The sequence below is a fragment of the Meriones unguiculatus genome, chromosome 14 (genome assembly GCF_030254825.1).
Source record: "Meriones unguiculatus strain TT.TT164.6M chromosome 14, Bangor_MerUng_6.1, whole genome shotgun sequence".
Lineage (NCBI taxonomy): Eukaryota > Metazoa > Chordata > Mammalia > Rodentia > Muridae > Meriones > Meriones unguiculatus.
The window spans coordinates 20,097,743-20,110,540 of NC_083361.1; the positions used below are offsets into that span (position 1 = coordinate 20,097,743).

The window sequence follows — 12,798 nt, forward strand, 5'->3', positions numbered from 1 at the left end:
GGAGGAGGGTCTTCAAGTGGACACCCAAACACTTCAATAGCCACAAGACATCTGACAGTATAAAAGCTACTAGTAAAACTAAGCATCCCAGCAAAATTTACAACCTACAATGCCATAATCCTGGGAGAATAAAAAATGCTCATCTCTGTCTAAATAGGAGGCTTGGAAACCAAGTGAACACAAAGAGCTGTACCAACAGAGCAATGGGTAAGTGAGGTAGAAGAGCACAAAGTGAGCCTTCGAAACTACGAAATGTGTGGAGCGGGGAGCAGGGAGTTGTGAAACACAGTTAAAATATAAAATTCTCTCTTTTTTACTGTGATCAACATTACTAATCATGAGTGATTTGCAGCGTAAAACCACAAAAACAGGAATGATCACTGTTGGTTACATGTAAATTCGCATAGAAAAACGTATGGAGGTTCCTCAAAACGTTACGTATAAAATTTCCGTGTCTCAGTAGCAACCCTACCCTGTTCATATCCAAAGGAAATGGAATCAAAGAGACATCTCCATGCTTATAATTGCACCACTGCTCACAATGGCCAAGAAATGAAAAACACAATGTCTCTCACCTTGAGAACAGGAAAAGCATGGTACCTATAACATGCCCGTCACTTGTGACAACCTGAATGGAACCAGGGGACATTAAACAATATAAAACAGGCACAGAAAGACAAATATTGCATGTAGAGTCTAAACTAGAGGTAGACTCTCTTAGGGGTATAGGCTGGAATAGGGGTTGGTAAAGATAATTGATGATTTTCAAATAATTTGTCCCCCTACTTTTTCGGACAGATTTATTGCCAATATCCTTCTTGCTGTTTGTTTGTTGTCTACAGAGTTTATAGTAATTACTACTTTTTAAATTTTCAAATGGTGTGTTATAAAGTTTTATAAATTATTTTGTTTTCTTTGAAGAGCTACCTTTTTTTTTCAATTGTTTTCTTTTTATACATTTATTTCATTGCACTTCTTTTTGTTTTAGTATCTCTTTCTTTTTCTAGTTTTTAGGTATAGAAACCACTTTATTCAGCCAGGCATGGTAGCGCATGCCTTTAATTCCAGCACTCAGGGAGGCAGAGTGTTTTATGGCATTGCTGTGAGTTCAGTGTCAGCCTGGTCTACAAAGCAAGTCCAGGACAGTCAAGAATACACAGGGAAACCCTGTCTCAATAAAACCAAACCAATCAACTAATCAACCAACCAAACAAGCATCTATTCAGCATATGTGGCCTATATAAAAGTTTACTGGATACGCACGTGCCTTGTTAATATAACGAATTATTTATGAGGCAGAAATCCTAAGCATGTGTTAGTTGCATCAAATGAGTTTTGATATGTTCTGATTTTATGTCCATTTACTTTAAAGCATTTTATATTTACCCTGTGATTTGTTTTCAGCCAGTGTGTTGTTTTGTATTAAAGTATGGTATGTCATTTCCTATCATTTGGAGATGGTCCAATTATCTGTCATTAAGTAAGCAAGTAGCTTAGTCAATAATCATTTGGACACTTTCCAGAGATCTGTTATAAGTTCAAATCAAGGTTAATAACATATCTCTGAAAAATTCTAAATACTTAGACACACACACACACACACACACACACATAGAGAGAGAGAGAGAGAGAGAGAGAGAGAGAGAGAGAGCTTTTACACGTATTGAAGAGAACTGTTCTGTAGTCTGAAGTCAGCATTGGTGAGCATTCTAGACACACTCATGGAAAACATGCATTTTGCTGCTATTGGATTATTCTGCAGAAAACATCAACTTGATGTAACTGGTGGCCAGAATCACTTTACTCCTATGTCTCTTCCCAGACTTCTTGTTCTATTAATTCTTTTCAAAGAAGAGGACCAAAGCTCCAGCCATCACTCTGGACTTATTTTTCCATTTGTTGCTCTCAGAATTGACTTTAAATTTTCCAGCTCTTATGACATGACTTTTGTGCTACACAGCTAATGTGCTTCCATTTGCACTTACTCTGTAAGTCGTTTGCTGCATTTCTTGGGCAGGGCTTTGGAAATGAGGCTTATCATGTTACCTGATAAATCTTTCACCTGATTTCACATGGATTCTCTCTCTTCTCACACTGGCTCCATCCTTTGAATGTTCTTGGCATGACTGGAGTTTTGGGTACAACTGAGTCTGTTTTCTACTGTCCCACAAACTCATATCCCACAAACTGTAGCATCTAGAGTCTAGCTTATATTTCCCACATGCATGTGCCTTCCATCTTCCCGTTTTCCCAGCACTGTGCAAATGCTTCAGGCATGTATATCATTCAGATGTGTGCAGCCTCCTCATTAGATGTCTCTGAGGGTGGGGTGGGTGTTTATCCTTGCCTCTTCACTAAAGTTGCATCCTTTCTCTCACCACTTTCTGACCTTTAATTACTTGTTCACAAACATTTAAGTGTCTTATCGTGTGCCCATATTAGACAAGGAGTAATTTAACATTAATTTGGTACATCCTCTTCAGACGCCAGTGAGTACATGGAGCAGGCTGATAGAAATGTAAATCCAGTGTAGAATGTAACTAACTCCTCTCTGTGAAGACCCTTCTCATGAGAGGAAACACACGCATATTTAGAATCTTATCCAAGACTGTGTTCTGTGATATAGTACAGGCTGTTTTCTCAAACAGATGACAGCTACAAATAACCTGAGTTCTACAGATGCACAGGGATACTGAAAGTCATTCCATGTTAAGCGAGCATCATTGACTCTGACTAATCTTGGAGAACATCAGATACTTACTCTCTTTACTGCACTCTTGATAGGCATCAAAATTTCCTGAAGAACATATTTCCCTTAACTCTTGGATATTATGGAACTTGAAGATGCTCATCCCAAGGTTATAAATGGGAAATATCAGCAATGAGTTAAGTATGAAGTTCTTCGTGCTGGTCTTAATGTCTGTGATTTAAAAGATAAAAAAGCATGCTTTATACAAAATAAATCAAGTTGACCAAATTAAATAGTGAAAATTACAAGTCATACTATAATTCTTGAAGAATTATAATTTCTTGACATTAATTAGTCTACCCTTTATATTCTACAACACAATTTATTCCAGTGATTACTGCTTTGGAAAGTTCTTTAAGGAAAGTTGTGTGCACATAACCTGTCATTTGAGAGAACAGCAGATCAACAGTTGTTGCTTCTTGCTCCTCCTTTCCCGTGTGACCCATGAAGAAACAGAGTGCATCAGGCATGGTGGGATGTACTTGTAATCCCAGAACCCAGCAGTTGAGGCAGGAGGACCATGAGCTCGGGAGCAGCTTGAGCTACATAGTAGAGTTCTAGGCTAGCCTGCACCAAAACACTAGACTCTGTCTCAGAAATCACGTAACCAATTAAAGGAAATTTGGTCTAAGTTTCAATGGTGAAGAATGGACAAGAAGTGTTCAATCAGTTGAAAGGAAATAAATCAAAAGGAACAAATTTAAACCTGAGGTTTCTCTAAAGAGAAACAGATCATTATAGCTGGTAAGTGCACGTGCAAGGGTGTAGGAAACATTAAAGAGTTAGCATCCTGAATTCACACTTTTGGGCTTAAAGAACTAATTCAGATTGCCGAGAATCAGAATAAAATGTTAATTCATGGGAAATGCATATGAATTATACAAAAGAATATGTTTCATTATGGAATTGCATTCTGATACATTGTATTAACCATATATAACTACACATTTATCTTTACATATTTATAAGAACAAAAGTGGCCACTAGTTGAGAAGAACAAATGACAAGGGAGGAGAGAAATCCTTATGTAACGCACAGCTTTTTCAGTGGCTGACATAACAAGCCCATGATACAGAAGGCCATAATTGCTGTCAGTGCATACAGTCTTGAAGCCAGAAACAATTTGGGACATTATGGTGTCTCACCTTGGGAGACACCAAAGCTTACAGGAGAAGCTTAAAGGTTAGTCACTTGGCATCTGTCACAGAGCGTGTTAAATGTTTTCTAAAGAGTGAAGTGACCTGTTGGGAGACAAGGTGCTAGAGGTTGACATAACTGGGTGAAGGGCAAGATGGTAATTGATTTGAGAGACAGAATTACAGCAATCACAGAATTCAGCCCAGCTTTGCTGGGATTTTGTCAAACAGCTGTGCCTGCTGGCTGTATGACCACTGTTGCTAGTGGATATGGCTGCATCATAAAACAAGTAGTTGTGTTTATTCACGACTCTTAGGTATTCCAGAAGGCTGTTTAAACCAATACAAATTACACATCGTCGACAATTTGTTAAAGCAGAAATAGGAAATATAAAATAAAACAAGAGGCTAGTTGATAGCAATGCGATTAATTTGGGGAGTGAGATTGAAGAATAACTTCTACAAATTAGAGAACAATTTCTTTCCTCTGGCTTTATTAGCGCCCCTTGAAAATTACATAATAAATCTTAACCAAAGATTCTAGTGGGAGGAAAACACTTCATATCAGAAAGTTTGTTGGAAGCTTTTCCTCCTGGTTTCTGCCACACACATTGCTGAGTAACTTAAGACGTTAATGTTTACGGTGTTTTGGTGAAGGAGTGTCAGTACTCTTCAGTCTCATAGGTTCCTATCTGTGATCATCACTACGCTAGCCAGTTCTCCTTGAGTGTTACAACCAAAGGAGGAAACCCAAGAAAACAAGGTCTTAACAAAGAATGGCCGACACTCAACATAGCACTAATATTAAAGCACTCGATAAAGTTTGTTAACTAAATGTTCTCCCCGGAAACCCAGAACAAAAGGATTCTGTACCATTGCTTTTCCTCAATAGTCATTTTTCCTTATTTACACGAAGCTCCTGAAAGGGAGAAAATGTGTAATCCCCTTACCTGGTATTATATTCACCACGACATCCACAATTATACTTATGAACCCTAAACAGTGGTTCAAGACAAAGATCTTGATGTAGGCACCAGTACTAGTGTTGTACCAAAAGCTCAGCAGGTAGATGAACGGGATGACAGACCAGCCGAACAGCGCGAGGATGAACACTGTGTCGAGGAAGTGCCATTTCTCCAACAGCAAATCTACATCAGTGATATGGAACACCAGCTGAGAGGGACATGAAAACACAAACAGAGGGTTGGGCATTAGCGACTTTCTGCGTTGCTGTGCTTCCTATCACCGGCAGCCTGCTGACAAGCCCACAAGGAGCTGGTGGAAATAAGGCCTGAGCTGATAATGTTAAAAACTTGCCGCAATGACCCGTTTTTGCTAACCGGACCACATCTCATAGATTCCATAGCTCCCAAATAGCTGTGACAGCGAGTGAGCAGATTCTCAAACTGTGAGTCTTTGCATGGTGGGTAGTTCAGATTCCGATCACAGCACTATGCAGGACCTGACCTGAAAGGCTGAAGATTTGGTGAAGGGGGGAAAAAGGTCCCTTTGATCGAACTGACTCTTCGCCAACCAAATCAATTTGTTGATGAGCAACTTCCTTGCCATCGGGAGTGCACACTACACTTTCCTTTCTACTTTTGCCTTGACCTAGCATGTTTTCACTTCATTCTACTTCTATGGACCCAAAGTGTGTTCTTTCTTTTACTACCAATTCTAAGTAGACCCCACTCTCAATGTCTCTGTGTTTTTATAGACCAGTTCCCCACTTTATTGGCTTCCTTTTGGTAAGGGCTAAAACTAACAGATCACTCCTCTGTGTTGTAATACTAAGGGATCTACCATTCACCATTATTAAAATAATGCCATAATTATGTTTAATTTGTGTTATTTTAAACTTTTTAGCATTATCAGGTTCTATAAATCAATGTTAAGCTCGCTTCAAAAATAAATTTAGGATTTTTTTCATCAGTCTCTTGGAGATATTGGTTTATAATTGATAGCATTTCAATGGGATTGATTTAAGTTTCTCTCCATTTAGTTTGATGTTGGCTATGGGTTTGTTGTATATTGTCTCTACTATGTTTAAGTATGTGCCTTGTGTCCCCGATCTCTCCAAAACTTTAAACATGAATGAGTGTTGGATTTTGTCAAATGCTTTTTTGGCATCTAAGGAGATGATCATGTGTTTTTTTTTCCTTCAGTTTGTTTATATGGTGGATTACACTGATGGATTTCCATATATTGAACTACCCCTGCAAGCCTTGGATGAAGCTTACTTGGTCATGCTTGACAATATCTTTGATATGTTCTTGGATTCGGTTTACAAGTATTTTATTGAGTTTTTTGCATCAATGTTCATAAGAGAGATAGGTCTGAAGTTGTCTTTTTTGTTGGGTCTTTATGTGGTTTAGGTATCAAGGTGACTGTGGCTTCATAGAATGAGTTTGATAATGTTCCTTCTGTTTCTATTTTATGGAATATATTGAAGAGGATTGGAGTTAGCTCTTCTTTGAAGAAGGTCTGGTAGAATTCTGTGCTGAAACCATCTGGCCCTGGGCTTTCTTTTTTTTTTTTTTTTTTTTCTCCTTTGGAAGGGAGACTTTTGATGATTGCTTCTATTTCCTTGGGAGATATAGGACTGTTTAATCTATTTTTTATTAAATTTTTATTTTTTGTACTAATTACAGTTTCTTTACTTTGTATCCTAGCTTGCTTAATCTATTTACCTGATCTTGATGTAATTTTGGTAAATGGAGTCTATCAAGAAAATTGTCCATTTTATTTAGATTTTCAAATTTTGTGGCATAGAGGCTTTTGTAGTAAGACCTAATGATTGGCTGGATTTCCTCAGTGTCTGTTGTTATGTCCCCCTTTTTGTTTCTGATTTTGCTGATTTGGGTAGTTTCTCTCTGTCTTTTAGTTAGTTTGGCTAAGGGTTTGTTTATCTTGTTGATTTTCTCAAAGAACCAGCTCTTGGTCTCATTGATTCTTTGAATTGTTTTCTTTGATTCTAATTCATTGATTTCAGCTCTGAATTTGATTATTTCCAATCGTCTACTCCTCTTGGGTATGCCTGCTTCTTTTTTTTCTAGGGCTTTTAGGTGTGCCATTAAGTTGCTTGTATGTATGAGATGTCTCAAACTTCTTTCTGGAGGCATTTAATGCTATGAACTTTCCTCTTAGCACTGCTTTCATTGTATCCCATAAGTTTGGGTAAGTTGTGCCTTCATTTTCATTGAATTTTAGGAAGTCTCTAATTTCGTTTTCATCTCTTTCCTGACCAAGCTGTCATTGAGTAGAGAGTGGTTTAGTTTCCATGTATGTGTAGGCTTTTTGTTATTTCTGTTGTTGTTGAGGCTTAGTTTTAGGCCTTGGTGGTCTGATAGGATACAAGAGATTATTTCAATCTTTTTGTATCAATTGAGGCTTGCTTTGTGCTTGACTATATGGTCAATTTTAGAGAAGGTTCTATGAGGTGCTGAAAAGAAGGTATACTCTTTTGAGTTTGGGTGAAAAGTTCTGTAGACATCTATTAGGTCCATTTGATTTAGGACCTCTGTAAGTGTCATTATTTCCCTATTTATCTTCTGTCTAGATGAGCTGTCCCTTGGTGAGAGTGGAATGTTGAAGTCTCCCACTATTAAAGTGTTGGAATAGATGTGATTTAAGCTTTAATAATGTTTCATTTACAAACATAGGTGCTCTTGTATTTGGGGCATAGATGTTCAGGACTGTGATGTCCTCAAGGTGGATTTTTCCTTCAATGAGAATGAACTGCCCCTCCTCATCTTTTTTTATCAGTTTTGGTTGAAAGTCTATTTAATTAGATATTAGGATAGCTACTCCAGCTTGTTTTCTGGTTCTGTTTGCTTGAAAAACCTTTTTCCAGCCCTTTACTCTGAGGCACTATTTATCTTTGTTGCAGAGGTGTGTTTCTTGGATGCAGCAGAATGTTGTATTCTATTTCCACAACCATTCTGTTAGTCTGTGTCTTTTTATCAGAGTTGAGTCCATTGATGTTGTTATATAGTAAAGAGTTGTAAGTAATGTAAAGAAGCTGAAATGAAGCTGAAATTGAAAAACTCAATAACCCAACCAGAAAACTTAGGGGGAAAGCCTTACAAGTAGAATGAACACACACACACACACACACACACACACACACACACACACACTAGAAGATAAAGAAGAGAATTATACCAGACATGCTAAGAATATAATAAATTAGGTAGACACTCAAAAGGAATACACAAGAACTGTGGGAAGCCATGAAAATACAAAATCTTCAATTAACAGATATAGATGGAGAAGAACCCCCAGTCAATTTCATATACCAGATCTTCAACAAGTTCATAGAAAAAATTTTCCCAAATTGTACACATTATACAGATATATCCATGTAACACCACTCTATATACAAATAGAGATACAAAAACACATACAGAACACCAAATAGTCAGGACACCAAATACCCCTGGCTTATTATAGTTCAGACATTACACAGAGAAATTGATGGGTTTTCTTTAACTGTGGAAGCTCATTTACCCTTCAAAGGGAGCATAAGGGCACCAGATGGGGAAAAGCAAGAGAAAGTAAAAAATATAAACAAACCAAAATTTTTCTCCCAGTCTCGCTTATTGAAGACTATGCATTCAACATCTATTTCATTATCTATTTTATTACCTATGGTCTCAAAAGCAAAAAGGTGTATACATACATGAATACACACACACAAACACACACACACTTTGAATGGTCCATGACCTAAGTTTAAATTTTCTAGAGAAAAACTTCAATATCTGAGAACAAGTATTTCTTACATAACAGAATTACAACATGTGGGGAAATGGGGAAAGCACTGGGAATTGGGAAGTATCTGTAGTGTTTGTTAGTATGCTACTAGTCTGTTGTGACGCATCTTTCCATACAGAACACAGCTTTGGAGGAATTACATATTGCTGGCCAAGTATGCCAGAAGTTAGCTGTTCTAGCAGAGAGTGTTTTAGTTAAAAGAAATATAAGAATATTTTTTTAAACCTCTGAAAGATATTCCAGAATAGTTTGTGATTGGATTATCCAGAGAAATAACCAATCTTGTTATCTTCTCTGGGGAAATTTAGATTTTAGTAAATGTCAGACGAGCAGAAAATGTCTATGGTGTATGAGAGTCAACACCGAGACACTACATAGAACACTCACCAACAGTAGGACACAGGCAACAAAGTAGATGATGAGATCCCATAGCAGAGCAGACAGCCAAAAGTTAAAGGCGTAGACCCCACTCACAAACTGGATGTGCTTTGCTTTGCTAACTCTCTCTGTCACCGTCATGAGGCAAAAGGTACTGGTGAAAATACTCATCCCAAAGAGCAAGTCAAAGACTATTTGGAGTCCTGATATACTTCTGCAAAAGAATAAATGAGGAATACACAATGGTAACATGACAATACTGATAGCTAACAATAGCATTTTATTACCAGCATGCCGAGACAGAAAAAAGGGATCAATTTAAGGCATCCCGGTTTAATAAGAACACACATACCTTTTATCATAATTCTGGTCAGTGACACGCACAGGCTGAGGCTTGTTGGAGACAGTAATGGTGGCATCAGGGCCAGAGAGAGACATAAAAATGATGCTGTCTAATACTGATAAGGACAGTGATGGTGAATGGTATGCCTCATTGTTGAACCAAAAGGTAAACGTCTTTTTGCCTCTAATAACATCAAAGGAAAAGGCAATGATGCATGAGTAAATGCATTCTTTATCTTTCAGTAAATAGTCCTGCACGTCACCTGGAATGAGGAGACAAGAGTGGCCGAGTCGTCAGCTGCAAGAAAGATTACCGACTACATGTTTTAAAGAGAAATACCCTGAGAGTTTTACTTGTCGGATTTATTTCCACTCTCAGGTGCTTCGAAGAAGTCTCAAGACGTCTTGGTCATTTACTTCAAGAACATTTCTTAGCCCTACAGATTTTATGTCTCTTAGCTCAGTTTCACTAAATAACATACAGGCCAGAGATATTACCACTCAAATCCCTTTCTCGCTCTCAAAACCTTCCATTTCTACACAAAAATATTTGTAAGAAGTCCTACTTCTAGCTTTTACAAATTATCTCAAAGAAAATAAAATCCTTGCTCGGAACTGTGAAGGCTAAATGAAAACATAATATGAAGGAACAAGGAGCAACTTGGAACTGTAAAGATTTAAAAGAAAAAAAAAATCAGAGTTAAGTTCAACAACCTATAGCACCCTTCTTGTCTTATCCTTGTAGAAAGATAAAGTAGAACAGATGAGGATGGTGTGAATTACAGTAAAAAGTTAAACAAAAAGCTATAAATTTGTAAGAACATTCAGAGATTCCATGAATCCAACAGGACACAAATTAAATCTGCCCAAACAGACCCAAAATAAAAACCCAATATCTAAAAGAGGAGTTCCTATATATAAGTTTTATGTTTATATCAGATTTGTAAAGCTTTGTGGCTATTGGCTATGGCCCTAAAACTAAAAATAAATTTTAGATTCTTAAGTAATAGAAAAAAATAGGAGATAGAAAAGGAGGAAGAGAAGGAGGAGAGGGAACCATTGGGCAAATTATGAGAAAGAAGACAAAAATAATAAACTTAGAAATGAAAAAGAGACATGTCAACAGATACAAATAAATTCAGAAAACTGAATAAACATAGCTTAAAAACTCATGTTCCCCTCAATTAGAAAATTAAAAATAAATAATTAAATTTGAGACACATGAAACCTGCCAAATTTAAATCAAGATGCAATAACAATTTAATCAGATTTATAATAAGCAATGAGATTTAAGTAGTAATTAAAACTGTCCTAAGTAAGAAAAGATCAGAACCAGATCAATTCATTGCAGAATTCTACTACACTTCCAGAGAGATACTAACAATACTACTCAAATTATTACATTAAATAGAAAAGCAAACAATGCTGGCAAACTATTTTTATGAACCTACTGTTACCTTGACAGAAAAGTCAAGAAAAGGCACAACAAAAAGAAATAAAATTATAGAGCAAGATCTCTGATGACCATCATTGCAAAGGTTCTCAATAAAATATGACCAATCTGGATTCAAGATTGCAATAGAAAGGTCACCTGTCATGATCAAGTTAGCTTGGTCCACATATACATTGTCAAATTCGTCAAAGGCGGACACAACTACAGAAATCATGATTGCATCAATAGATACAGAAAAGGCTTTTTACAGAACCTAATGTCATTTCGTAAGTCATGGAAATGGATGAAGGGAACATACCTGACCTAGTGAGGGTTGTATATGACAACCTAAAGACCATATAGTGCTAAACAGAGAAAACCTCAAAGCATCGCAAGACAAGGCTGTCTACTGTCTCCATTCCTAGCCAACACACTGCTTGACGTTTTAGCTAGAATAATAAGAGAAACAAAAGAAATAAAAATTCAAAATATCCATATTTAAGGATAGAATAATTCTATATATTTGAGGCCCCAAAGAGTCTCTCAAATATTTATGAGCTAATAAACACTTCAGGGTGGGTGGTAGACCAACTTTAACAAAATTAACAAACAAAAATCATTAGCCTTTCTATATATCAATGACAAAAAAAAAACAACCTGAAAAGATATCATGCAGTCTCATTCACATAAATAAATACATAGAAATAAACCTAACTAAGAAAATAAAGGATAGCTGCAATCAAAATATTGAAGATATTGAAGAAATAAATTAGAGAAGATCCTAGAATATGGGAAGACGTTCCATATTCATGGGTCAGAAGAATTAATACATGAAAATAAACATCCTACCCAAAGCAATCTACATTCTCAATACAATCGCAATAAAATTCTAGGGCCAATCTTCACGGATACAAAGAAATTAGTCTTAAATTTTCTATGGGAGCACAAGAGACCAAGGATAACCAAAGCAATCCCAAACAAAAAGAATTATTATGGTAGGTATTACCACACCTGAGTTCAGGTTATATTACAGAACCGTGGTACTGACACAAGAAATAAGACGCATACACCAGCTGACTGGAATAGGAGACCCAGATAACAGTTTCCACAACTGTAGCCATGCAAGTTTTGACAAAGGAGCTGAAGTTATATACTAGAGAAAATGCAGTCTCTTCAACAAATGGTTTCAACATGCAGGAGAATGAGATCACATGCTTCCATTTCACCTTGCACGAAACTCAACTCTAGATGAGCAAAGGATCTCGTGAGACCCAGCCCTCCCAACCTGCTAGAGGATAAAGCAAGAGGTGCTTTGGACATGCAGGCACAGGTAGAGATTTTCTGCATAGGACTCCAGGTGCACAGAAAATAAAACTATTAATCAAAAAGTAGAAATTTTGAAACTGAAGGGCTGAGATCACCCACAGAGTGGAAGAAAAGCTTTATCGGCTGTGCATTTGACGACAGAGAATCAGTGTTTTGGATAAACCCAGATGTCCCTAGCTAAATCCAGCAGTCTCTCTCTTTCCTCTCTCTCTCTCTCTCTCTCTCTCTCTCTCTCTCTCTCTCACACACACACACACATTCACTATCTGCTCTCTTTCTTTCTCTTACATACACTTAGATGCACACAATAAACAGACATGAACATGAAAGAGAGATTTGCATGGCAGTACGCTGGGACAGTGTGGAGGAGATACATGAGATGGGTAGGGCATTGTAGCAGTCAGTGTGCGTGATTATTACATTGTGTGCTTGGCAAAGAACAAACTTAGATAAAAAAACCAAATTTAAAATTGTAAATGGTTATGCTCAAACCACAACCACTACCCACGTATACCCTCTTATTTCCAAGCTGCTATAGGGGTACTGTGCACCATGGCGCGTTCACCCCTCGCAACAACTCCGTTTTTTGCCATTTTCAGATGAGCAAGCGGAAGACAAGAGAGACTGGGTAAGGAGTCTCGCAGGAGAATGCTACTAAG

General features: G+C 37.3%; 1 protein-coding gene across 1 annotated transcript in view; it reads right to left on the reverse strand.

Annotated features, from left to right (window-relative positions):
* LOC110547861 (phospholipid-transporting ATPase ABCA3-like) overlaps positions 1 to 12,798 on the reverse strand; it is a 78,888-nt gene that overhangs the window by 14,109 nt on the left and 51,981 nt on the right. The window contains exons 19-22 of the mRNA XM_021635690.1: positions 9,392 to 9,644; positions 9,049 to 9,253; positions 4,836 to 5,058; positions 2,762 to 2,920 (exon numbers count right to left, since the gene is read on the reverse strand). Coding sequence (XP_021491365.1) covers positions 2,762 to 2,920; positions 4,836 to 5,058; positions 9,049 to 9,253; positions 9,392 to 9,644 — 840 coding nt within the window. The remainder of the gene's footprint in view (positions 1 to 2,761; positions 2,921 to 4,835; positions 5,059 to 9,048; positions 9,254 to 9,391; positions 9,645 to 12,798) is intronic.